This window comes from Elgaria multicarinata, chromosome 5 (assembly GCF_023053635.1).
Source record: "Elgaria multicarinata webbii isolate HBS135686 ecotype San Diego chromosome 5, rElgMul1.1.pri, whole genome shotgun sequence".
NCBI lineage: Eukaryota > Metazoa > Chordata > Lepidosauria > Squamata > Anguidae > Elgaria > Elgaria multicarinata.
Window position 1 is genome coordinate 89,611,002 of NC_086175.1, and position 24,756 is coordinate 89,635,757.

General features: G+C 43.7%; 1 protein-coding gene across 2 annotated transcripts; it reads left to right on the forward strand.

Moving 5' to 3' along the window:
- Positions 1-12,604: 12,604 nt before the first annotated feature.
- ACP6 (acid phosphatase 6, lysophosphatidic) lies at positions 12,605-23,715 on the forward strand. 2 transcript variants are annotated; one of them, XR_010025476.1, is made up of 10 exons: positions 12,605-13,141; positions 14,649-14,777; positions 14,857-14,987; positions 15,340-15,419; positions 17,293-17,380; positions 19,165-19,297; positions 20,698-20,798; positions 21,080-21,175; positions 21,290-21,584; positions 21,673-21,758. XR_010025476.1 is itself a non-coding variant. In XM_063126782.1 (10 exons), exons 1-10 carry the CDS (start codon positions 12,620-12,622, stop codon positions 23,634-23,636), a joined length of 1,569 nt encoding a protein of 522 aa, XP_062982852.1. In that variant the 5' UTR covers positions 12,605-12,619; the 3' UTR covers positions 23,637-23,715. The 2 variants fall into 2 exon arrangements, 1 of the variants encoding a protein (XP_062982852.1); XM_063126782.1 differs by lacking the exon at positions 21,290-21,584 and adding an exon at positions 23,508-23,715 and having other exon boundaries at positions 21,673-21,832.
- Positions 23,716-24,756: the final 1,041 nt, after the last annotated feature.

Below are 24,756 nucleotides of genomic sequence, written 5' to 3' on the forward strand. Positions count from 1 at the left end.
ATGCATAAACAGAGATCCAGACTATTTACCAAAGGCCTGCCTCCAAAAGCACTTCATGGAGGGACCCAGTCTAGCTTCCTTGGGAAGGGAATTCCAGAGCCCTGGAGCAGCCACCAATAAGACCCTCTCCTACGTTCCCACCAGACATGCTTGTGATGGTGGTGGGACTGAGAGAAGGGCCTCCCCTGGAGATCTCAAAGCATAGGCTGGCTCGTAAGGGAGAATACCTTAACCCTAACCCTAACCTGGACCCAAGCCATATAGGGTTTTCATAACCAGCACTTTGAATTGTGCCCGGAAACAGACTGGAAGCCAGCGGAGCTGTTTTAACAGGGGAGTAATATGCTCCCTGTAACCAGCCCTGGTCAACACTCTGACTTCAGCTCTTTGAACCAGCTGAAATTTCCAAACACTCTTTAAAGGCAGCCCCATGTAGAGTGTGTTACAGTAATCCAGTCGGGATATAACTAAGGCATGGGTCTCCGTGGCCAGGTCAGACATCTCTAGGAACAAGAGAAGAAGCCAAGAGAGTCAAATCACAGGAGCAGTGTTCAGGAATGGGGCCTGGCCTGGTCCAACCAAGTTATATTGAGCCTCTACTTAGCACATGCTGAAGTCCAGTCAAAACTACAGAAAATCCAATTCTCATGTGATGGTTTGAAAGCCATGGCTTCCTTAGTTTTCAGGAGTGGTTGTGAAGTAGGATCATAGGAAGCTGCCTTATACTGAGACAGACCATTGATCCATCTAGCCCAGTATTGATGGCACAGGCTGGCAGCGGCTTTCCAAAGATTCAGGCTTGATTCTGTCGCTCATCCCACCTAGAGAAGCCAGGGATTGAATCTGGGACCTTCTGCATGGAAAAGATGCACCCCAAGCTCATGCAGGGCCTAAACCATGCATTATATCAGTAAAGCCTTCACTGCCTTGTAAAGTCACCCAATTTTGCTCTCTCGTGACCTTTTAGAGTGGGAGTATTATCTTGGGATGAGTGCCAGGAATGACTGACACTGATTCCCAAAGTAACCTGGGTGCTTCCAGATGGACAGCTCCTAGTACTACCAACCAAAAGGCACTACACAGCTATTCTGTCTTTCACTACTCAATGTAACTTTTTTCTCATAAGAAAAAAAAAGACAGAAAAAGCAGTGGGCAAACACAGGAGGGATTTAGAGACATCATTGTCTGACCTCCCCACTCCCCATAAAATTCCATGAACGAGGCTAGACACAAGAAAGGCCTCAACTGGAAGCACCCCTGCAAGTGTTCATTTTCCCAACACCATATAGTCCAGATCGGATGTCCAATTGATGGCAAACACCTCTAAAGAGATCTTGCAAACTCCTGAAATGACACAGGAATAAGTTGGGGATCAATTTGCTTAGATAAGGGGATTAATTTTGTCTTCCTATTTTAGGAAGATCTAGTATCTTAATAACAAACGTTCCTTACCAAAAGATGCTTTTAATTTGTTTTATATAATGTTATATATGGTGCTCAAATGATGGCAGAGAAAGGAAACTGGTGCCTTCACTGCTTTAAAAGGCAACCTTGCAAGTGGGAATTCCTACCCCTTTCTTGTGCAGGGCAAGTAAGGGCAGTCTCATCTCGTGTGAAGGAATGGTACCAGGGTGTGAGGAGAGACAAATGCCTGTGTTTCAAGTTTCCTTTCTTTGTGGTTCCCAGTTTCCCTGTAATTCAAGCACCAGGGTGGGAATATGCATGTCCTGTTTTCAGGAGGTTCTACATAATGTAATGTGCTTTGTTTTGTCCTAATAAAGGTTTGGACTACAACCCCTCTCATTTGCATCGCTGCTCTTAACACAGCCAAGACGGGGTAATGAAACTCCATGTAGTAGGATACGCACACGGGATACTTTGTGGTACCAGATGCTGAGCTTCACAAACCATAGCGAGTACAAAGGCCTCATATTAGCCATGTTAGTTAGGGTAGCCATGATAGTTTGATGCAACAACAATAAAAACTCTCAAGGCACTTTAAAGGTAAATAAACACGGTGCAAGTTTCCATGGCCAGAGCAGATGTCTCTATGTTCTGTTCTTTTTCCATCCTAAGCAGCTCTTGCATTTCTTTGCTTACAAACAGAAATGGGTCCAACACCCAACAGTGTAGCACTCTAAATATGTATTATTTATGTATATTTATATACCACTCCATATGTAAAATAGATTCCGGAGCAGTGTAGCAGTCTAAAGCATAGGTTCATTGCCACAAGGTTAGGATTTTTGTTTTATGCAATGGCTTAGCTCAGGGGTAGACATGCCTTAAACTTATGAGTAAGGTAAATCCTTGTGTTCTCACTGCTAATGTGAGCGATATTTTTGAACACATCCAGGTTGTCCCTATGAAGATACGCCTACTAATTGGGATGCCTGGGTGCTTTGATAGGTCCAACTTATCCTGGTAAAATTGTTTGGGGGGAAAGAAAAAATAAAAGATATGGGGTGAGTAACATAGGGACCCATATGCAGCTCTCTTGAACATTTTTCTGGCCCTGCATCCACCAACCCATAACTGCTAAATTTGCCGCCTTAACACGAATCAAAGCCCCCCTCATGCCATGTTCCTCTGCCCAGTTTTGAGAAATTCCCCCTCTCCCGCTGCTGCCCCCCAAATACATAGATGCTCTTCAGGAGAGTCCCCAAACTCTCCAGTGAGGCTTTTTGAGGGTTGAAGGAAAGATTCAGTGTGTGAGGGTCTTCTTGCTCAACTTTGGATCCAAACCAACTGAAAGAGAAGTATATTCCACATTAATATGAACTGTGCTCCCATAAGGTCATTCTAACACACACTAGTATATTGTAGCATAGGCAGCAGAAGCTTGTGGTGTAAACGGGGCAGCCCACGGTGGACTTACAGCGCTTGGGCTGCAGCCCCTGAACATGGACGTATGTGAAGATCTGGCATGTTGCACAAATGCACCTGATCCCTGAAATAACTGTAGAGGCAGTTCATCTGGTGCTGTAAATTTCAAAATGCAGTGGCCTTCCCCAGGAACAAAAGGCCTTCATGTGTCTTATTCCAATACACCAGTGAAAACAGGATATTAAGGCCCTTTCCCCTGATGAAGACCACATGGCAAAATGCACAATGTGCTCTATTGAGGGCTCTGTAGAAAATTCTCCTCTAGAGGACTCCTCTGACAGGCCTTCCAAGAGAGGACTGCCCTCTGTAAAGTAGATCATGTGACTGTTTTAGGATTGGATATTATTATTATTATTATTATTATTAGTAGTAGTAGTAGTAGTAGTAGTACATTATGGTGTTAGCTAAAACCAGTAGCAGGAGTAAAGCTCCCTTCAAAACGTCCCACACAGACACATCAAGGTCCCACACAGACACATTTGGAGGCAGATAGGTATGAATGCCACCCTGGGACCCTGGAAGAAGTGGGGGGGGGGACGACAACAACAATGACAATAACAACAACAACATGTGACAGAGAGATAGAGAGGAAAAACTGCCTTTCATGTATTGCACCTTCTGCTTTGCTGTGACTATTCCTGTATTCCTTCAAACATGGAATGCCTGAACTATTTTGCGGCACTGATTCTAAAGCTGTTTGATGATCAGCTGTTGAGACCCAAATGCCATTGCGAAGTCTGAGCTATGCAAGTAGGGAATTCAGAATCAAGCCAAATGGCTTCAAACAAAATCTATAAAAAGAATACACACACACACACACACACACACACACACACACATTCACACAGGTGTGCATGTACACACACCAAAACTGAATATAAAGTAACTACGCTACCGTCCATTCAGAAATCCCCACATTTATTCATATCAAATTAGACTTTAAGTGGGAGTTCCTTGTACTTTCATTCTTGGGGTGTTAATTTGGATCAAGGCCACAGTGTACGGGTAGAGAGGTTTAACCCTTCACCTCCATGCCAGTTCCCTGACCTAACATGCTATTAGCAGCAGAGGAGGAATCCAACAGGCCAAGGAGAGCCTTTCTTAAAGGCCAAAACAGATATTACTTTAAATCTGCATCTAGCAGCTATGTCTCTCCCCTCCACCCCACCCTCATTTTTATTCTTGAATAGGCACAGGAGGCCTGATCCATATCTTAAAAGCCCCCAACCCGGGACCCAATTCAGATCATGCCCCTGTGCCTACAGTAGATTTAAAATGGGGGATAGGAGAAATGTAGCTGCTAAACACAGATTTAAAGCAATTACTGTTTTGGCCTTTAGCATGGCTACTGGAGATCTCTTATTGCCTGGAGATACCAGCAACTGAGCTCCGGACCTTCCACATGTAAAGCATGTTCTGTATCACTTAGCGAGGGGCCTTCTCAATCTATTTGAGCTGAGATCCTCCACCACTGGTAGGCCACAAGCGGCTTATGGAGCCATAAGCAGAGACAGAGGGCTATGCAGACTTGGCATTCTCCCCTCCAGTAATCCAGCTCATATCTTCACCGTCTCCATCAGCTGACACTCTTCTCAGCCCACATCCTCAAGCTTGTAATTCCCCACAGTCCTCAGCTCTATTGAATGATTTAAAAAATAAAATAACTATATCCCTGTCTAGAAGGTCTAAGGGCCACAACGGTTTTGCAAATTGGACATGCTAAAAATTGTAGGCTCATTTGGATGCAATTCAACTGGATATAAATGGCTTCTTTGTTCTGCAATTTGTGCCGTGATGGCCTGCATTTCACTCAAACATGTAAAGGTATCTAAATCAGGTTTGGGCAAACTTCAGGCTTGCAGGATGTACTGAAGGTTGTTTTTGTTTTGCTACAATCTGGACATCTACCAACTGGAGCCCTGTGCAGAAGGCATACACTTAGAATTAAAGAATATTCATCACTGAACTTGTTTTGAGATCCAGAATTGAAAGGAGCTCAGAGTCTTTCCATACAAAAATCCACTCCTGTTTATCACAAGCGCTTACCTTTTCAGCAGTATAGTTAAGGAGAGGGAGGGAGACATCTTGTTCCTGTTATTGTTAAATAATTGGGAATGAGAAATTCTTTCACGGTAAATCACCCAGAGATCTACCAATAAAATCAGATCTACCTTCTGCCCACCCTTGATTTATAAAAAAAGATGGAGGGACGGGGTGGGTGGGTGGAGAAACAGATGGATAGGAAAGGTGGGTTAGATTGGGGAAGGAGGGAGGGAGAGGAAAAGGGACTCAGCTGGCATCTAAAAGTGGTCTCTTTCCTATGTAGAGGCTAGAAAGAAAAATGGCTCCTTGCTTTCTGCCACCTCTTAAAAGAGGGAGAGGACACCTAATTCTTTGAGGCAGGAACCATCTGTTCCATCTCCAGGAAGATGAAGTTCTTGATATCTGCTTGCAGTATGAAAGGTTGACTGGGATGAGGGACATGTGCCACTCCAGCTATGGTTGGACTCCAACTCCCAGCAGCCCTAGCAACATGGCCAATGGACAGAGATTATGGGAGTTGGAGTCCAAGAACACCATGGTGAAAGGGGATATAAGAGTATTTTCACGGTGGAGATTGACCTGCTGATCTGCAGGGAGGGTGTGCTTGAGTTTTTTTCTGATAACTATGTCATTTTACAGCATTGGCATCCAAACATTCAAATTCCCCGAGAGCTTCTGAAAAGTTCATCTCAACCCAGCAAACTGATAACCATCAACTATTTGGAAAGTGACAAAACATGTGAGAAGAGGGTATTTGTGAGCTACAAATAGAATGAGATGTTATAAACCTTTCCACGACCAAAAAAAGGAGATTTATAATGGAAACTTGGACAAACTTAACTATTCTTGCTTTCCTGCCAGGCACCGTTATAATTGGCAACATCTTTCAAATCAGTTGGAGCCATCATATATATACATACACACTAAAAATACAAGCATAAGAAAGAAATAGACATTGTTAAGGAAGAAACAGGTGCTGCTTGGAAGCAAAATTTGAAAAGGGACATACCCTTGGTTTAATACATTCCAATGACCATTCATAAATTCAGTGCTTCCAAAGGCCATTTGTAAGGAACCAATGCACTCCACTATCCTTTACACTTCAATCATATACATGTCTACTCAAAACTAAGCTCCATTGAGTTCAATGGAACTAGCTCCCAGAAAAGTGTGCACTGAATTGCAGCTTCAGTGTCATTTGTTTTAGCCTGTTGCCTTGAAACGGACTAAAACACACATTTTGGATTTGCTGTCTTTTACCCAAATAGTTGCCTTCCCTCTTTTCTGCTAGACTTTGTTATTTTGCAGACGGAAACCATCTCTCTGCAGTGCTCTCGTCTCTGTCCTGAATCTTTGCACCCCAACTACCCAACATAGTCACACAATTCCACCCCCTACCCCCCAGGGATTACTGTGTTTCTGAAAATAACATGCATGCAACAGCTGGGAAGACCAGCAATGTCTTGAATGCACATACCAGGATCCCTAAGACAACGCTAAAGCCCCCTCTCTCCTTTCCATTGCCAGATTCCCCATCCCATATCAAACGGAGGGGTGGCAATTAAAATAAAAAACAGTTCAGAGGGGGATGAGAAAGAGGGTCCGTGCAAGCGCCATAAACTTTACTCACGTCAACTGAACATAAGATCAGCCCTATGGCATAAGTAAGTGCTTAAGAGTGAACATACTGTTACCTTTTCCCCATGTCCTTGAGCAATGAGAAAGTCTTTTTGGATTGCAGAAGCTCTGCTTGGTTTCTCGCAGATGCCATGAGAAACCAAGCAGAGCTGACTGAACAAGTGAACTCTGAACAAAACAGGGGCAAGAAGCAATGCTCACTTCGAGTGGGCCTCCCACCCTGATTTTGCTCATGCACAGAGCAGCAGGAAACAAACAGATCTCACTGCATTTCTATTCTGGCCATGTGAGGGCGGACGTATCAGCAGGTGGAGGGCTCCCCTTTGCTGAAGGTCTTTAAGCAGAAGCTGGATGGACGGACCTTTGTTGGGGATGCTGTAGTTGTGTCTTGCATTGAGCAGGCTAGACTAGATTTTGTGAACCGCCCAGAGAGCTCCGGCTATTGGGCGGTATAGAAATGTAATAAATAAATAAATAAATAAATCAGAGATCCAACCAGGGTTGGGGGCATGAGTTGACAGCAGAATAGTGGAGCACTAAAAATAAGATGGAAATAAGGAAAACAACAAAAATCATGAGCCCAGAACTGGAGAAACAAAAATGCAAATTCATCTTATTTATTTATTGAGGGTTTCCTTTTGCCTTGTTGGGGTGGTGGGGGAGGCGGCCTTACCAAAGAGAGAGTATTATTATTATTATTAATATTATTATTATTATTATTATTATTATTATTTATTATTATTATTTCTTACCCACCTCTCCATTCTGATCAAGGCGGGGAAGAGCAGCAAATATAAAATACATAAAACTGAATTAAAACATAATATACATTGTTAAAACATCCTAAAAACATTCTAACATGTTATCTACCTTTTCCTTCCTTTAGAACAGGGGTGGGCAACCTCAGCCTAGTTTCAGCCTAGCAAGCAATTCAGCCCTCCTGGCAAGAGTAATCCATTCCTCTCCCAGGAGCTCACTGTGTGGGGAGGAAGAGGGAGAGAGAGAGAGGAAAGGGGTGCCAGAGAAAGAGAGAGAGAGAAGGGGGCAACAGAAACGAGAAAAGGAAAAGTATTGCCCTCATCCAGTGCCATGCTGGATCAGGCCAAGAGTTCATCTAATCCAGCACTCTGTGTGAACCAACCAGGAACCCACAAGCAGGACACGGTGCAACAGTACCTTCCCACCCATGTTCCAGAGCAACTGGCATTTGTAGCCTTACTTCCTCTGATTCTGGAGGTAGCACATAGCTATCAGGACTAGTAGCCATTGATAGCCTTCTCCTCCAGGAACTTATCCAACCCCCATCCAAATTGGTGGCCATCGCTAACTACATATTGCGGTAATGAATTCCATACTTCAACTATGTGCTGTGTGAAGAAGTACTTACTTTCATCTGTCCTGAATCTCCCACCAATCAGCTACATTGGATGACCCCGGATTCTAGTATTATGGGAGAGGAAGGAAAATGTCTCCTTATCCACATTCTCTATACCATGCATAATTTTGTACAGCTCTATCATGTCTCCCCTTAGCCTCCTTTTTTCCAAGCTGAACAGTCCCAGTTGATGTAATCTTCCCTCACCACCAGCGTGAAGACAAGATTTAGAAGGAAGATGTGCTTCCCATTACTGGAAAGAGTGTAAAGAACTGACTTGTGAGCGTAGTAGTGCCCATGGGTGCAGCACTGGAAACCCCTATTCTATGTTAATATTCCAAGGCAATATTTTTTGAATGTTATGAAATTTCACACTCCTTCTGAAATAACTAGAAACTTTCTCTTTCTCTCTCTCAGACACACACACGAGCTACCATATACCTTTTTTCTGTTTATAGGTTACTTATTCCTAAAATCCAGCAAATTATTAGCACCCTCCCCACAATAAGAGCTTTATCACACCAGCGTTATACTGTGCAATCACTGCAAATTGCATGCAAAGGACTCAGAAGTTTTCCACCTTATAATCTGCTTTGATTGTGAAGTACTCCCATGCTTCCAAAGTACTTTAATTGTGCAATAAAGCAAAAAGATTCGCCATATTTAGCCCCTACTTTTTGAGCGTATCTTCTGAGCCGCCACTGGGGCGCAGGAGCAGGATTTTAAAGAAATGCTTACAACTGCGTAAGCTTTAAAGATAAAGACACCAAAATTGGCACAGTAATAGATATTAGGGACAGCTTTAAGCATACCAAATTGAATTGAATTGGGTCATCTGTTGATTTTTTATGATTTTTTATATTTCCCCCCTTAAAGTCACTTCCTGATATGCAAAGGATCGCTGCCGCCCGGTAGCAAAAACAACAATTGCGAAAGCATAGTGCTACAGGGATAATCCGAGGGAAGCAGGTACTTGGGATGAAGCTTAAAGTATCTACTATCCTTCTTGTTTTTCTTATTCCCACTTCTAGCTTTTTAAAGAAACTGGGGGGGCAGTTTCTGCTCTGCTTTGCCAAAAATTATTTATAAGAGAGTCTCATCTGCTACATCTTTTCTATGGTTGCCTGTTGACAAGAAGAAAGATTGGGAACATGTACTTTATCTGAGGTATTCAATACAAACCTGGGATATTTTCTTTATGCAGCAGATTTTGCATACAGCTTACAGATGTAGCTCATGAAATACCCATCTTGAGTGGATGGGAAACAATGCTTTGCTTTCTCCCATATTAAAAGTTAAGAAACTAATTTTCTCTCCAACACAAGGGGCTTTACTAAGCAACACAGTCCATTTCAAAATCCCACTACTGCTCTCTAGTGGACAAAAATATTATAAATCAAAACCCACACTCTGGCTTAACATTAGATACTGATGAAAGGCCCATCAAATTTGTCAGATGGGGTAGAAAAAGGAGAGGGTGTCTTGCCAATATGCCCCCTCCCTCGGTTTCTTCACATTTGCAGCAGGAAAAGGAGAGAGAACAGCTAAAGAGGTAGAATGAATTCATCATAATAATAATAATTTTATTTATAATAGTTACATAACATTTAATATAATAAAATCTGTAAGCAATTTACATACAAAATACTAAAACCCAGTTAAAATGCACATGTAATACAATGGCCTGGTTCGGAGGACACTCTGGGCTTTGTGGTTAGCTTAACCATGTTCAGCTGTGGTTAACACTAACCACATGCAGAATGCATGCAGACAACACTTTTAACCCTTTTGTGGTTAAGTTTTCCTTAGTGAGCCTAACCACAATGTGGTTAATGGGGCAGATGGTTAGGGAAAATGTGTGTCAGACGACACTGTAAAATATGGTTAAGCATTCCGTTAACCATTTTGTGGTTAAGCAGCATGGTTTGTGTTGTCTGAACGGGGTCAATATAATGATTAACAGTTACAATTTACAACAAAAATAAAAATAAAGAAGTAAAACAGAGCAACAGCATGGTCAAGTACAAGTCAGGAGGAAATGTGTGTGAACAGGTATGTTTTCATAATGTGAGAGCGCACCACAGACGCCTCTGGGCAATGCTCTCTGCAGTGACAAGCCCAACTAGGTGAAAAGTCTCCTCACTTCAGTCTCTTGTAGAGCCAAGCAGGCAACAGCTTCCAGCTAGTCTGGCTCTCCGCTTCCCAAGTCAATCCTGAGGAGAGCATGGTCTGGTTTTGGCAACCCACCCCTCCCTGCACTCAGCCAGTGAATCATGTAGTAAAGGTAGTGCAAGGCAGAGTAGTGTCTAATGAAGTATATAATGGAAGAGGGGCAGTAGGGGGTGAATAAAAGGTTGTATCAACAAATGCCACCATAGTCTGGCTTGACCAGAATTTAGGTTATGTTGAAAGTGCATGTGAGCATGCACCTATGACAGGTGTTCAGCACAACCAGATTAAGAGAAGCCAGCAATTTTATTTTATACACATAATGTATACTGCAGGGGCTCCTGTCCCTGGTGATTCCCCACATGTAGAGCAGGGATAGGCAACATGGCACCTTCGTCTCACATCAGTCCGCTGGTCTCTGTCCACCACTCTGTCCACCACTCTGCCGCTAAGATCATCTTCTTGGCCCGCCGCTCTGACCATGTCACTCCACTTCTGAAATCTCTTCATTGGCTTCCAATTCACTCCAGAATCCAATATAAACTTCTCCTGCTGACCTTCAAAGCTCTTCACGGTCTAGCTCCTGCCTATCTCTCCTCTCTCATCTCACACTATCGCCCCGCTCGTGCTCTCTGCTCCTCTGATGCCATGCTTCTCGCCTGCCCTAGGACCTCCACTTCCCTTACTCGGCTTCGTCCTTTTTCTTCTGCTGCCCCTTACGCCTGGAACGCTCTTCCAGAACACTTGAGAACTACAAACTCAATCACTGCTTTTAAAACTCAGCTAAAAACTTTTCTTTTCCCTATAGCCTTCAAATATTGAGTTTGTTCTGACTCTATACTGTTAGCTTCTCCCTACCCGGTGCCTGTTTACACTTCCCTGTGCCTGTTTGCATTCTCCTTCCCTCTTTATTGTTTACTACAACTTATTAGATTGTAAGCCTATGCGGCAGGGTCTTGCTATTTACTGTGTTATCTGTACAGCACCATGTACATTGATGGTGCTATATAAATAAATAATAATAATAATAATAATAATTCTAAATGTTTTGCACTACAACTCCCATAATCCCTAACCATTGGCCATGCTGACTCAGGCTTATGGGAGTTGTAGTCCAAAACATCGAAAAGGCACTACATTGCCCATCCTGATCTAGACAGCCACAAGCTTGTCCTCTCACACAGGATCCCATTTATTTTGAGCCATTTAGGACAAGCCAGTTTCTCCTAAAACTTTGGCAGAATGGCATGAAATGCAGGGAATCAAGACGGTGGTGGGGAATAAACAGTTGGGAAATACAGAGATGGACACCCTTTGGGGCCTGAGGGGACATTTGGAAATTTGAGGAACTGTCCTGGGCACATCCATAAAATGGCTGCCATGGGTAAGCATAGGCCTGTTGGAAAGGATAAGTAATCTACCCAGAGGCATTCATGAGAAGTTTTGTATTGCATCACTCCCATGTAGACATGTGCAATTAGTGAATCTGGTTGGTTTGACTCACTTGGAAGTTGGCATTACGGGTCGTTCTGTTCCAGATGGGTTCTGGGCATTATGAGGTGAATAATAATATAATATTGCAAGGGTTTCAGTCCTAAAATATAGTTCTTAAATGTCTCCAACAGATGCCATTGTTTTTTATATGTTTTTCTTTTCTTTTAAATAAAGTTGCCATTCAGTTCTGGCTTTTACACTGTCCCAATAAAAGGGGTGGTATCACCTGTATCGACTCAATGAATGATCCTGGGGAGATGCAGAGTGACATCTCCTAGGTCCTTTAAAATCAGGCATTAAAAATAATAATTGAATAATCATCCTTATTCTTATCATTGAGTTAATTCTATTTAAGCTTATCTGGGAATAAACCCCATAGGAATGGAATAGGACTGCAGTGTTAAAAATATCATTGATCTTTTCAGTGCAGGGGAGAACTGAGGATCCTTAAGGAAAGAAACAATGCAGATCACAGGATTTCCCCATTTTACTGGCTGCCCGGAAAGTGGGAGGGGGCAAAACAAGGCGCTCCCTCCCAGAATCTTGCGCATACCAATTTACAGCACAAAGGGCAAATTCTAACATAAATCCTATTTAGAGTAGACCCATTGAAATGAATGGACTTCAGCTAATCATGACTCACTTAAATCCTATTCATTTCAATGGGTCTACTCCAAGTAGTATTTACGTTAGCTTTCACCCAATATCGCCGTCAGGATTCAGCGCGATCTTAACTTCGCACTATGGATTTATCGCTGACTCGTATCACTCACGGAGGGAATATGCAACAGGCTGCCCCACACTCTGCATGCCCAACACCTGCGTAGTAAGTCCGCCGGCCAAGCTCCGGAGGCTTTTCACTCCTCCGCCCAGAAGCCTGCCCACCTCTTTCCTCACGCCCAGGCACATGACTGGCTGGAAAAGAACGGCGCAGCTCTCACCCGGGGATGCTAAATGCCCCGCTGCCCTCTGGGATTTGTAGTCCTTGAGAGACTGCTTGCCGGGGGAGAAGAAATGAAGAGCGAAGGGACAAGGAAACTTCATTTCCCAAGATCCACCTCTGCCTCGAAAAGGTCCGGGATTCCGCCCGGGACGACTCCGAGTAGGACCTGGTCTCACCTGGAGAATTTCGAAGCTCTTAATCAGCGCTCCAGGTTGGGATTCCCAAGCCGTGAACGAGCGGGGGCCCGGCCGGCTGGCCGGCCGGCCTACTTAAAGGAGCCGCTGCCTGCGTCACCCACTCTGGTCTTTCGCGTTCTCTCCTGCGGACGGGCTGGCCGCGTCCGTCGAGGGTTCCCGGTTCTGCCTTTTGGATTTTTCCTGAGCATGAGTCTTTGGGCTCGAGTAGGCATCTTGGGCACCCTGGCTTACTGCGTGCACAGCAAGGGGCGAGCCCTGGCCGAACCCGTGAGGAGCAGAGCGCCGGGCGGCGGCGGCGACAGCAGCAGCAATGACCCGCTGGAACTGAAACTGGTGCTAGTGCTGTTTCGGCACGGAGCCCGTACTCCTCTCCGACCCATCCCCGACGTAGAGCAGGTGAGGCGCGGGCTGGGGAGGAGGGAGGAACAACCTCGCGCCTCTGACTGCTCCTGCCGGCGCCCCAAGACGGGACGGGGAGGAATTGAGAGAGCATTGGGGGGGAACGGCAGCTGCAGCATCGCCCAGCTCGTCGGAAGGGGTGAAGGGGGGGTGCTAAAAAGAAACGGCACCTTTATTGATATAGGGCTTTTGAACGTTCAAGGCGCCTCAGGTCTATTGAGTGATCTTTATAATAACAGCCATGCAAGGTAGACTATGACTTCCCTATATTAAAGAATACTGATCGATATGCCCAATATTGCATATTATCATCATCATTATTATTATCATTATTATTAATTACATTCGTATACCACCCCATAGCCGAGGCTCTCTGAGCGGTTTACATAGGATAAAAACACTTAAAAACAATATATTAAAATTTTAAACCACAAAAACATACAATTTAAAACCACAAAAACAAACCCAGGTTAATTACATATAGCTAAATGCCTGGGAGAAGGGAAAAGCCTTGACTTGGTGGCAAAAAGATAACAGTGTTGGTGCCAGGTGGGCCTCGTCAGGGAGATTGTTTTACAATTAGGGGGCCACCACAGAAAAGGCCCTCTCTCTTGTTGCCGTCCTCCGAGCTTCCCTCGGAGGAGGCACCCAGAGGAGGCAAGAGCAAATGGGGCTGAGGCAAGAGCTTGCCTGAATAGTGTATTCGTGCAGAAAGGTGTTGCTTTCCTGGTTTTGGAAATTCCTGAAGGAGCAAACAACAATTAAAATGGATCCTGAATGTGCTATGTTTTTCTATTGGAGTTAACATCCCATTGTTATAGGAGGTGCACATTGAAGGAAATAGAGGTCTTGTGAGGAATTGCAATGGTCACAGTGGCAGCAATGCTATACCCTCCTGACTGGAATTAACCCCACTGAATTCAGTGCTTCTGAGGAGACATGTTTAGGATGGCACTGTGAGTCTATTTGTCTTCCCTTGTCAGTGCGTGCCTAGCCACAACCATTGGCACATGAGATTGAAGCATAAATTAAGTTGGAGGCTTGATTTGCTCACATGCTGATAAGCCATGGCAAAGTGCAGTAAATATAGTACTGCCACACCTTACTACAGCAGATCTACTTGCATGTGATAAAAATTCACATTTGCCTTAGAAGGCCAAATGTAGAGAATGTGGTCGCAAACTTATAGATGGTGTAAGGTTAAGATAAGGCTGTTGCAGAGCTAAGGAAATGAGCTCTATGTGAGATCAGTTGAACTGTGCCTGCAAAGCACATTGCAAGAGTGCATTTCCTGTCCTGCTCTTCCACCAGTTAACATGATGACAGAGAGCGACGTAGGTTGTGCCATTTCCCAGCTGTGTACTACAGCATCAAATTGTGAGCGCTAGACCAGACTTTGCCAACCTGATGCCCTCCAGATGTGTTGGACTGCAACGACCCCCATTCCCAGCCGGCATGCACATGGTGTCCTAATCAAGCTCCATTCCCCTTGTATTTTGAACAGGTGGAGTGGAATCGGGCTCTTCTGGAGATCCCTGCTCAGACGGAATTTGACTACACAGTAACTGATCTTTCTGGCGGGCCAAGACCTTATTCTCCTTACGAAGAAAACTACAAAAAAATTACACTGAAGGTGGCACAATGTATTTTCTTTCCAAAACGTTTGACTTGCCTTCTTAAAACAATTTTAAAGAGAGCTTTTCTCTTCCCAGGGTGGTGCATTTGCAGGGCAGCTGACAAAAGTAGGCATGCAGCAAATGTTTGCGCTGGGGAAAAGGCTGCGGAGACGATACATTGAGGAACTCAATTTCCTGTCACCGGCATTCAAGCCTTCCGAGGTCTTGTGAGTCTCTAAATATTACAGTTTCCTTCCTAACCGCTTTTTGCAATTTCTGCTAACTCTCTTCCCCCTCCCAATATTGCATTAGAAGCCACTGCAGATTTCCTGCCAGGCCTTAGCTGGTTCTCTTCCATACAGGTTCAGTTTGATCTCCTGAGAAGTGGGCATTCGGTGGCTTTGCATGAGTTCCAAGAGGGCACTTTACAGACCCTGGTGTGGACAGGTGGTTCCAGGAGCTGCTGGTGGCCCATAGAGTAGTGAAATCTTCATGTCTCCCCCCCCCCCCCCGCCATGTTGTACAGGAAGCTGCAGCCACCTGTTTGCTCCTTTTCATGAGCTGCCTTCTGTCTTTCAGTGTTCGTTCCACTAATATTGTTCGGAATCTGGAGTCAACACGGTGCTTGCTAGCTGGGCTGTTCCAACAGCAGAAAGAAGGTTAGCGATGAAGAGGAGCTTCTCACTGCTCTCTCCTCTGTCCTGCCTTACATGGTCTGCCTGTCACCAGGATCCTCACTTTTCGTGCCACTCATTCTTTTTCTAGGTGGCCTTTCTTGCCCTGATGCATTCTGTTAGGCTCCACCTATACTGTAAATGAGGAGGAATTGCACTGGTGACTTGTCTGCAAAGGAATGCTTTAATTCCCAGGGAAGAAGCTGTAGCTTGCAAAGTTTTGGAGCATGCACGCATTCCTATTTTGCTCAGTGCCCTGCTGCTACTGGAGATTCAGTCTTGTTTTGATTTTCGGTTTTAAAAACAGGCAATGAGAAGGCAGGTTGCTTACCTGTAACTGTAGTTCTTTACATGCGCGACTGCGCTGTCACCTATACGGAGCAATATTTGGAACCTTCTAGCACCGCCTTCCCCAACCTCGTGCTCTTTAGATGTTCTGGACCAACTTCTATCAGCCCCAGCCAGCATAGCCACTGGTCAGGAATCCTGGGAGTTGAAGTCAAAAACATCTGGTTGGCATCAAGTTGGGGAAGAGAATATTTGGAATCTTCTAGACAGATGTGCTCAATGCATGGCCAGGGGAAGCTGCCAAAGCATCTCCATCTAGTCCAGGCAATAGTAGGATTGCTGGTGGAGCTGACAACGCAAGCAGCATTTCTGACCTCAAAGGGATTGGTGCCTCTGCCTTGGCTTTCGAGAGGACCTATTTCCACAATGTTGACCTGTTGTGGCCCATCTGCTCCATGAACCTTTGGCAATCTAGGCAGATATCCACTCTGTTTCCTCTCACCCAGACAAAGCAAACAGTAGTTATGGCTGTCTGATGGGAGGTGGAGTGGAGCTTATCCCACAGATGCACATTGCTTGTGTAATGATGATTGCGCCACAAGCACCCAGCCGGTCTTGACAGGAACTGAAGGGAAATGCAGAATTCAGAGAAACAAAAGAGAAGGGAAGGGAGAAAATAACAAAAGAGGTCCCTTAGATGTCAGTCATGAGTAGAAAGTTCACAATGAATTGTGGCAGCCAGAAAGGAACTGGTTGGGAAGACAGTGGCAAAGCAGCTAGGGGTATGTGCCCTGAGGACCAGGGGGATGGTGGGATGCTGCCATTGCCAAAATGTTTATGGTCTAGCTCTACAAGATTCCAATTTTTTTACCATGGAGGCCCAGGACCCATTTGAGGGACTGCACAGAGACCCCAAAATAACTGGAAAAACATCAAAAATTTTGAAGGGTATGATACTGGGATGAAATAACTCACTAAATGTATGCCCATTCTGCTACCTACAGGTATTTGTGTAGAATCAACATTTCTTGCCGAGCTGAAAGCTTATACAACTTGATCAATGTGAAGCTGCTAGGAGAGGCTGTATCCTCTGAGATTAACTCTGTTTCCATAAATCCCAGCATCTATAACAGCCATTGTTATTAACTGTTTTGATTAAGATAATGGCATGCTGTGGTATAAATTAATTTACCAGTAAGAGTCCTATGGTGTAAGTTGTTATATGTAGGAGATGAATATATCACCAAGTATTTGAAGGCCTGTGTTAATTAGTAGTAATCTTTACTTAGCATTTAGCACAGTGGGCCCTTGCCTTATTAGTTTGTAGGCTTGATTTAAGGTTGGCTTGGAGTAAAAATGTAATTGGAGTAGAGACATGTATGCTTTCAAGTGCAGAGGAGTTCCCTCATGAGCTTTGCACAGATGACACCAGCAATCCAAAATTTGGCTCTATGATTAGAAATGATTTTCCATTGGTATGAAGTGCAAGATTAGACTTAATTCTTAACATCTAATACTTTTTAAACTGTTCTAAGTGTATGAGAACTATATGGTTTTGTCTCTCACGCAGGACCTATTACCATAGTTACAGATGAAGCAGAATCCGAAATCCTTTATCCCAATACACTGAACTGCCAACGGCTGAAACATATGAACAGGTAAGTTGCCACAATTTTTCTGACTGTTCAGTGCTGTTATGCAGACAGAAGGTGCAGTGGCAAGCTGGAAGCTAATTGGCATGACATTTTCAAAACGCAACAACCTGTACTACATGCAAAAGCCTCCTGCAGATAATGCCAGAGTTTGTCATAGCCCAAAAGCTGCTGCTGTAAGATTGTGAGATCAGTACAAAACACTCACAAAAAGAGAGAGTAAAGTGTGTTCTGTTGCATGGTAGAATGCTTGTCTGACAAAATAAATGAAAACACACTTATATTTTAAGAATAGCATGAAAAATGAAAATCCAAGAAATAATACAAAACATCTTGCCCTTTTTCTTTCTGTCTTGAATATTTCATTGGTTAGCTATTCAACTGATAGTAGCATGTCAGTTTCACCAAATTTGTAGTGCACCACCCAGACAGCTATTATGGAGAATGCCTGCCTGATCCAGTTGCATTTATGGAATAAATAGTGTGCATGCTATAGGTTCCTTTGGGATTAAAATGAAGGAGGCTTTCTACTATGATGCTGCATCTGTGCCCAGCCAGCTCAGACAAAAAAAACAAGTATTACCAGCATGGGCATTAAAAGCCCATGAGGTAAGGAGAAAGCTCCAATTCTCACTTTCCTGGTACAACCAATACACTTACTCCTGTAAATTTGGGTTGGATCCAGGTTTAGGTATGTGCAAATGGAACCTCATCTCTCCTTCCTTCCTTCAGCCCCCTAAAAATACCACACAGGGTCTGGGGGCCCTGCTGGATGGGGTGAACTATGGTGTATTTGTGGGGAGGTGGGAGGTGTTCCTGGAAAATTGGAAAGACTTTCTGTGAGCAGAGAGCACTTTTTGTGATATCCTTCTGGAGAGACTGGTGGGCTTGGGTTAGGGTCAGAACCACTGTTTCCTATTACAGTGGTTCTGATCCTTCCATTGGCTTACAGTGCCCTACAGGGTTCTAGCTTGTTCCCTATGCTGAATATGTATATGAAACTGCACTTCTGAAATTAGGAGCATCACTATGCAGATGACACTTGGCAATGCTGCTCTTTGTTGCCTAACTCCAAGGAAGCAGGTGAACAAACCGAGATTAAACCTAGACAAGATGGAGGTGCTGTTTGTCAGTAGAAAGCCTGGTTCACAGGTTGGGGTTAAACCTGTTCAGGAAGGAGTTGCATCCCCCACAAAACAAGGCAGGCTTGTACCTTGTCCCTGGATCTTCAGGCAGCACAAGTCTGTTTGCAACTATGTTTAGTGTGCCAGCTACAGTATCATGATCATATCTCCCCTATATTGAAAGATCTGCACTGGTTTCAATAGTTTTCCGGACCCAATTCAGGGTGTTACCTTCATCTTTAAAGTCGGAAAAGACTTTGGGCCTGTCTACCTGAGGAACTGCCTGCCTCATTATGAACCTGTTTGCTTATTAAGATCTTCAAGGAGAGCCCTTTAGAGGACACTCCACCACTTGTAGTCGCCTGTTTGGCAGGCACACACGAAAAGGTTTTCTCTTCCATTGCTCCCAAATTAAGGAATAATAATTGGTCCTTACCCTCTCAACTTTTCAGAAAGTTTTTTGGCCTTTTAAATTGTAAGTACAGTTTCTTGATGTTCCATTGCTTTCATATGGTTTTGTTGCTTTTGTGTGTGTACTTTTATTTGAATTTTGTACATTGCCTTGGTAACATTTGTAGAAAGGCAGTATATATCGATCAGGCAAATCTTCCCCTTCCTGGGGCTGCTTCTGAACAGAAGCCTGAAGCATTCCCTTGTTATCTACAGAGCTAGGTTGGCCACTATGCAATTGCAACCAGGCATCTCTGAAGACCTGAAGACCATTAAGAAGAGCATGGGCATTGGCACTGAGAAGGGAGTGGATTTCCTACTCCTCTTTGACAACATCTTTGCTGAGCAGGTACGCTGCACCGTCAGAGAAACCGCTTCGATTTTCTTTGGCTATGCACAGGATGCACACAGGCCAGTTGGGGATGCTGCATGGAAGGCAGTATAGTGAAGCAACTGTTTAGCTGACCAGCCCTCATTGCAGAAGTCTGGCAAGACCTCCTCAAAACTGGTGATGTGATTTTTTTGGGCAACCCTTTAAGTTTGCGCCATATCACCCTTCCTCATTTTCATCTCTTTCCATCCATCTTTCTCTCTCCCTCTCGTGTGTTTTCTTTTCCTTTGCCTATTTTAGAAGAGTGTAAGCTAGTTCTTGTCCATTTTGATTATGAAGCTCCAGAGTACCACGTAAGCTAATAGTATTAGAAACATTAATTCCCTCTTTACAGGTGTTACATGTGCAATATGGGACCAAATCACATACAAGCAGTTCCCATGGCGTAATGAATGAACTGGGCCCTGTTCTATAGTTCAAAGTTTATCTGTGTTCTTCTCTTCTCCCCCACCCCACTCCCAAATTACTGATTTGGCACTAAATTTTAAAACAGGGAAATAGGAAAAGTGTCCATACTGAAATGTCTTTAGTTGATAGCAGTAGAAGCAGAGAATAAGAATGGGTTAAGGTGGGTAAACAAAGCACTTAAATAGCATTTCTCAATAACTAAACTCAAAATGTCCTTTGTCACTTCTTTCTATGTCTGACCTTCAAATCCTGCATTCAGGGCTCCCATTCTGTATTTCCCTGTTAGAGAATCTTTGAAGGCACATTCTGTGACATACTTAGTTCATGTGAGGTATTGGCCAGGCTTGTGGGGCCTCTGCATCACCCTGTACACACTGAAAATGCATCCTAGGACACACTCTGCTTGTGCTGTGCAAGGCAGGGGCAGATTATCAGGGTTGGTTCAGCTGTCTTTCTAGGAAGCTTGTCTGTCATTAAGGAACTCCAAGAATCCAGAATTCCCTGCAACATTGTTTAAAAACCTCTCTTGCAGCACACAAGACAGCAGACTCTTAAAGAGTACTCCATGCTGGCGCTTTGCTTTTATGAAGCACAAACCCAGTCACCTCGTTCTATATTTTCCCTATAGGCAGTCTCCAAGCAGGTTCTTGCACATTATGCTGCTGTAATCCTGATCCGATCACACTTGCTTACTAAGAGTAACATAATTCTATTCATATGGCCATTTGCTCATGCTACAGGGCAAAGTGGTCTTAAGTTATAGATTTAGACGAGATAAGCCATTCCCCTAATACCAGTTGTTCAAAATGCTCATCCAGGTTTAGTATTAAACACTGACCTCAAGACATCCAGTCCTGAATGCATAAGTCCCTGCTTGATCTCAGGTCTGCTTGTCACTGCAAGCTCACAGGGGCTGTATTTTGTTTAATTCATGCTATGTTGTCTTTTAGGCACATGATCTTCCAAGTTGCCCTGTTCTGAAGAATTTCCTGCAAATGCTTGAGCAGAGGGCTGTGGACTCGCTCCTTTACGTTATAGAACACAATTTAAGGTTAGCAGCCTCAGAGCTGGGGAGGGAGGACCGAGTGGTAAGTAAGTGGGAAGGAATTATGTGCTGACACCTACAATGAAGCACAGAATCACTGTTAGCATTAAGGAGTTGACTTCTTGCATAATGGTGTGTGGTCCTACTAGCTACTAATCCCTTTTACTTTTAAACCTACGCCCGTTCCTTTTAGCAGTTAAGCCAGTTATTCAGATCTGCTGAAGATCTTGCAACATGTCAAGTTCAACCTTGTATCCAACTCCTTTCTTCCCCCCCTCCCCATATAGGGAGACACTTCAGATGTCTGTCGGTCCACTTCTAAGTGCAATAAAGAAGAACATTAGGGAGGCAACAGAGCCGTCATCTGCTGACATCAAGGCCAGGTACACAGTTTACTGATATTTACAGCGTCTCCCTGACTTCCCTTGCAGTAGTTTTATGCATAATCCAGAAATATTCTGGATTGACATGGATTCTCCCACACTATATGTTGACAGAAATCCCATACTAAGGAATGCTTGGGAAAGCTGAGAGATACTCAAGATTTGCCTTGAAATACTTATACATTGGACAAAGGCCACTTGCAAATAACCCAAGTTAAACATCAATGTCTTGAACTTCGCTCACACAGGAAGTTTTGGATGAACAAGTAGAATGAGGTTCTTGCATGCAAAATCCAGATAGGAGGAAGGAAGAACCCTCACTAAAGCTTTCCTGATTTAGTTAATACAATCACCTCCACCTGCCAGAAGACAGTAGCAACATAACTGGTAACCCCATGCAATGGAAAAGGTAGCTGAAAAGACTAATTGCTTATACACTGAATCTATGTTAGTACTACTATAAGACTGAGTGACACTCATTTTGTGTTTTCCTTTAGGAAGCTCATTCTATATGCTGTTCACGATGTTACCCTCTTTCCGTTACTGATGGCTCTGGGTGTTTTTAATTCCAAGTGGCCTCCATATGCTTCAGACATGACACTGGAGCTCTACCAACATTCCAAGGACTGGTTTATACGGTTGACGTATAATGGAGAGGTAGGAATTCCATGTTAATATTGCTACACACACATCACTTGGGTGAGATCTGGGTGAACCTCAAGCCTCAACTCCCAAGCCATTTCGGATGAAACAGATTCCTTAGATTCATTCCAATCAGGCCTGGTTATGGGAAGGAAACAGCCTTAGTCACCCTGGTTAGATAGGGGAATGGATGGAGTACAACCCTGTTGGTTCTGCTGGACTTCTCTGTGGCTTTTGATACCATTGAACATGGTATCCTTCTGGAGGTTTATCTGGAGTGGGCTTGGGAAGCACAGTTTTAAAGTGGTTCCAGTCCTTTCTGGAGGAGAGGTCTCAAAGTGGTGATGGGGGACTTCAGTTCCACCCCATGGCCATTAGCCTGTGGGGTACTGCAAGGATCTGTCTGGACCACCATGTTTTTTGCATTTGTATGAAACCACTGGGGGACGTTATCAGGAGGCTTGGGCTGAAATGTCATCAGTATGCAGATGATACTCAGCTCTAAGTCTTATTTCCACCTGCACTTCCCAGGGAGGCTATGGAAGTCTCGAAACAGTGTCTGAAGGACATTTTGGGATGGATGAGGGTAAACAAGCTGAAACTTAATACAGACAAGATGGTGGTACTGTGGATTGGGAAACCAACTACTTTAGATGGAGTACAACTGGTTTTAGATGGGGTTGCACTCCCCGTAAAAGACCAAGCGTGCAGTCTGGGAGTTGTTCTGGTCTTGGAGCTAACTGGGGAAGCCCAGGTGGCTGCAGTGTCCAGGAGAGCATTTTATCAGATTCGGCTAGTGTGCCATCTGCAGCTCTATGTGCCTCAGTTGTCCACAGATTAGTGACGTCCAGGCTGGAGTACTGCATTTGAAGACTATTCAGAAACTTCAGCTTGTGCAGAATGCAGCCGCCCAAGTTTTGGTGGGGGTGAGGCGATTTGATCATACAGTGCCTATACTTCACAAGCTGCACTGGTTATAGGTGTGTTTCTGAGCCCAATTCAAACTGCTGGTTTTGACCTATAGAGTGTTAAATAGTTTGGGATCCAGTTACTTGAACGATCGCCTTCATCCATATCAGCCTGCCTGCACTTTAAGATCAGAAAGAGAGGCCCTTCTCATTTGCCCACCCATGAGACCAGTTAGGTGAATGATCACATGTGAGAGAGCCTTCTCTGCAGGTGGCCCATACTTTTGGAACAAGTTGCCATTGGAGGACTGCTATCTTCCCTCATTGCAGGCTTTAAACACCTTGAAATTATTTCTCCTTGGCCTTCTCTTGATATGACTGCTGTTCTTATTTTCCCTTTTTGTTCCTGGTTTTATTGTTGCCTTTTATTGTTTTTATTGCTACTTTATTGCTTATGTCTTTATAGCTTTTAATATTTTGTTTTTATGTATTTTATTGTTGTAAGCCACTATGGTAGGGTTTCTGCCCTGAAAAGTGGCCAAGAAATGTTCCAAGTAAAGAAATTCATCTGAATACTTCAACAGCTTAGTGAAACTGGCACATGGCATCTCTTACTACCTACTTCAGACTTTTAACCTAAACTTTGTCATTTTTTTAAAGCAACTTGGTTTTCTTTATGAGACAGTATTGGTGCTGTACAAGATTATTTAACTTTTTCTCCCAAGGTGGCCCAGTAATGCCTAAGATGGTAACATGAGATATTTTGGTTTGTTTTTCTGCAGGAACTGGTTCCCAGAGGATGCAGAACTGGTCTCTGTCCATTGGATGACTTTTTGAATGTTCTTTCAACCTATAGTACAACGTCAGAGGAATATAAAAAGCTTTGTTCCCAGACAGAAGAAGCACTTTAACAGATAATTGATCAGTGATTCTTAATTATGTTGTGACAGCTTCCTCTTTCTAAATACCATAAAAGCAAGGCATTATTCACTCGTGGTGTAACTTGGCAGTTTGAATAGTATAGTGGCAAACAGCTTGCTACAGTAACTGGAGTGAACATTGCTTCCCTGTTTTGGGAATCGGTTTAAGTAGATGAATGAAAGTGACATTACTCCTCACAGCCAGGAGTTGGTGGCGATTTTTCAGAGTATTAGTTACTGCAGTACATTATTCTCAAAGGAAGAGAACTAGGTAAGAGTGCGGCATTTCTTTAGAAGTTTAAAGGTCCAATCCTATACATGACTGGGCTAGGGAATGCTAGGAATTGTAGGACTTTTTTCAGTCTAAACATGCATAGAATTGTACCAGATCTAATCCTGACTTTTGTAAAGAAACACTGATACTGAATTTTCCAACATGCCCTTAAGAAACTAAACAAAGACAGTTACTCTTCCAAAAACCTCAAAACTAAAGAGTGTTTCATTATAACTACAAGACTAATAATGATCACTCCACCCACATTCTTAATTTACCTTTCTTTGATTTTAGAATTCCCATGTAGACTTTCTGGTGTTATGTATTACAGTCATTAGCAGGGTAAAGTCTCTTACCTTGAACCTTCTACTGGCTACCTTATTATAAATTCCTAAGCTACCTTTGTTTAAACTATAGCTTAATTATTGGCTCATACTGCTAGGTTAGAGCTGAGCTTTCAGGGTTAAAATAAAACCATTGTAAAATACTGTTAATTAGCTAAAATGCAAACGTTAGTATGGATGCTAACTGTCGTAAGCCTGGAAAAATACCATGGGATGCAAGCAGTTTAAAAACAAACTGCCAGATGCACTTGCCACTAGCCACCAACCCAAAGCTGCTGTGTTTTAAAACAGGTGAATACTCTGTGGGGATTCCAGATGGGTTTGTGGTGTACGGGTCATACCAAATCCAAATGGACTACCAGAATCAATACAGACGACAGTGTTAAGCGCTGGACTAGTTTGAGCCTCTCTCTTTGCCAACCCCACTCCATTTTTAGTATCAGGACCTCCATTTTGTATAGCGGGGGAAGGCGAACAAGTCTGAACACACAAG

What these genes read in the sequence shown, in the direction of transcription:
- ACP6 (XM_063126782.1), top strand. Translation starts at nt 12,620, where the DNA reads ATGAAGAGCGAAGGGACAAGGAAACTTCATTTCCCAAGATCCACCTCT. An exon ending in CCATCCCCGACGTAGAGCAG is followed by an intron (nt 13,142 to 14,648) that starts GTGAGGCGCGGG and finishes TATTTTGAACAG; the next exon opens with GTGGAGTGGAATCGGGCTCT. An exon ending in CGGCTGAAACATATGAACAG is followed by an intron (nt 17,381 to 19,164) that starts GTAAGTTGCCAC and finishes TGTTATCTACAG; the next exon opens with AGCTAGGTTGGCCACTATGC.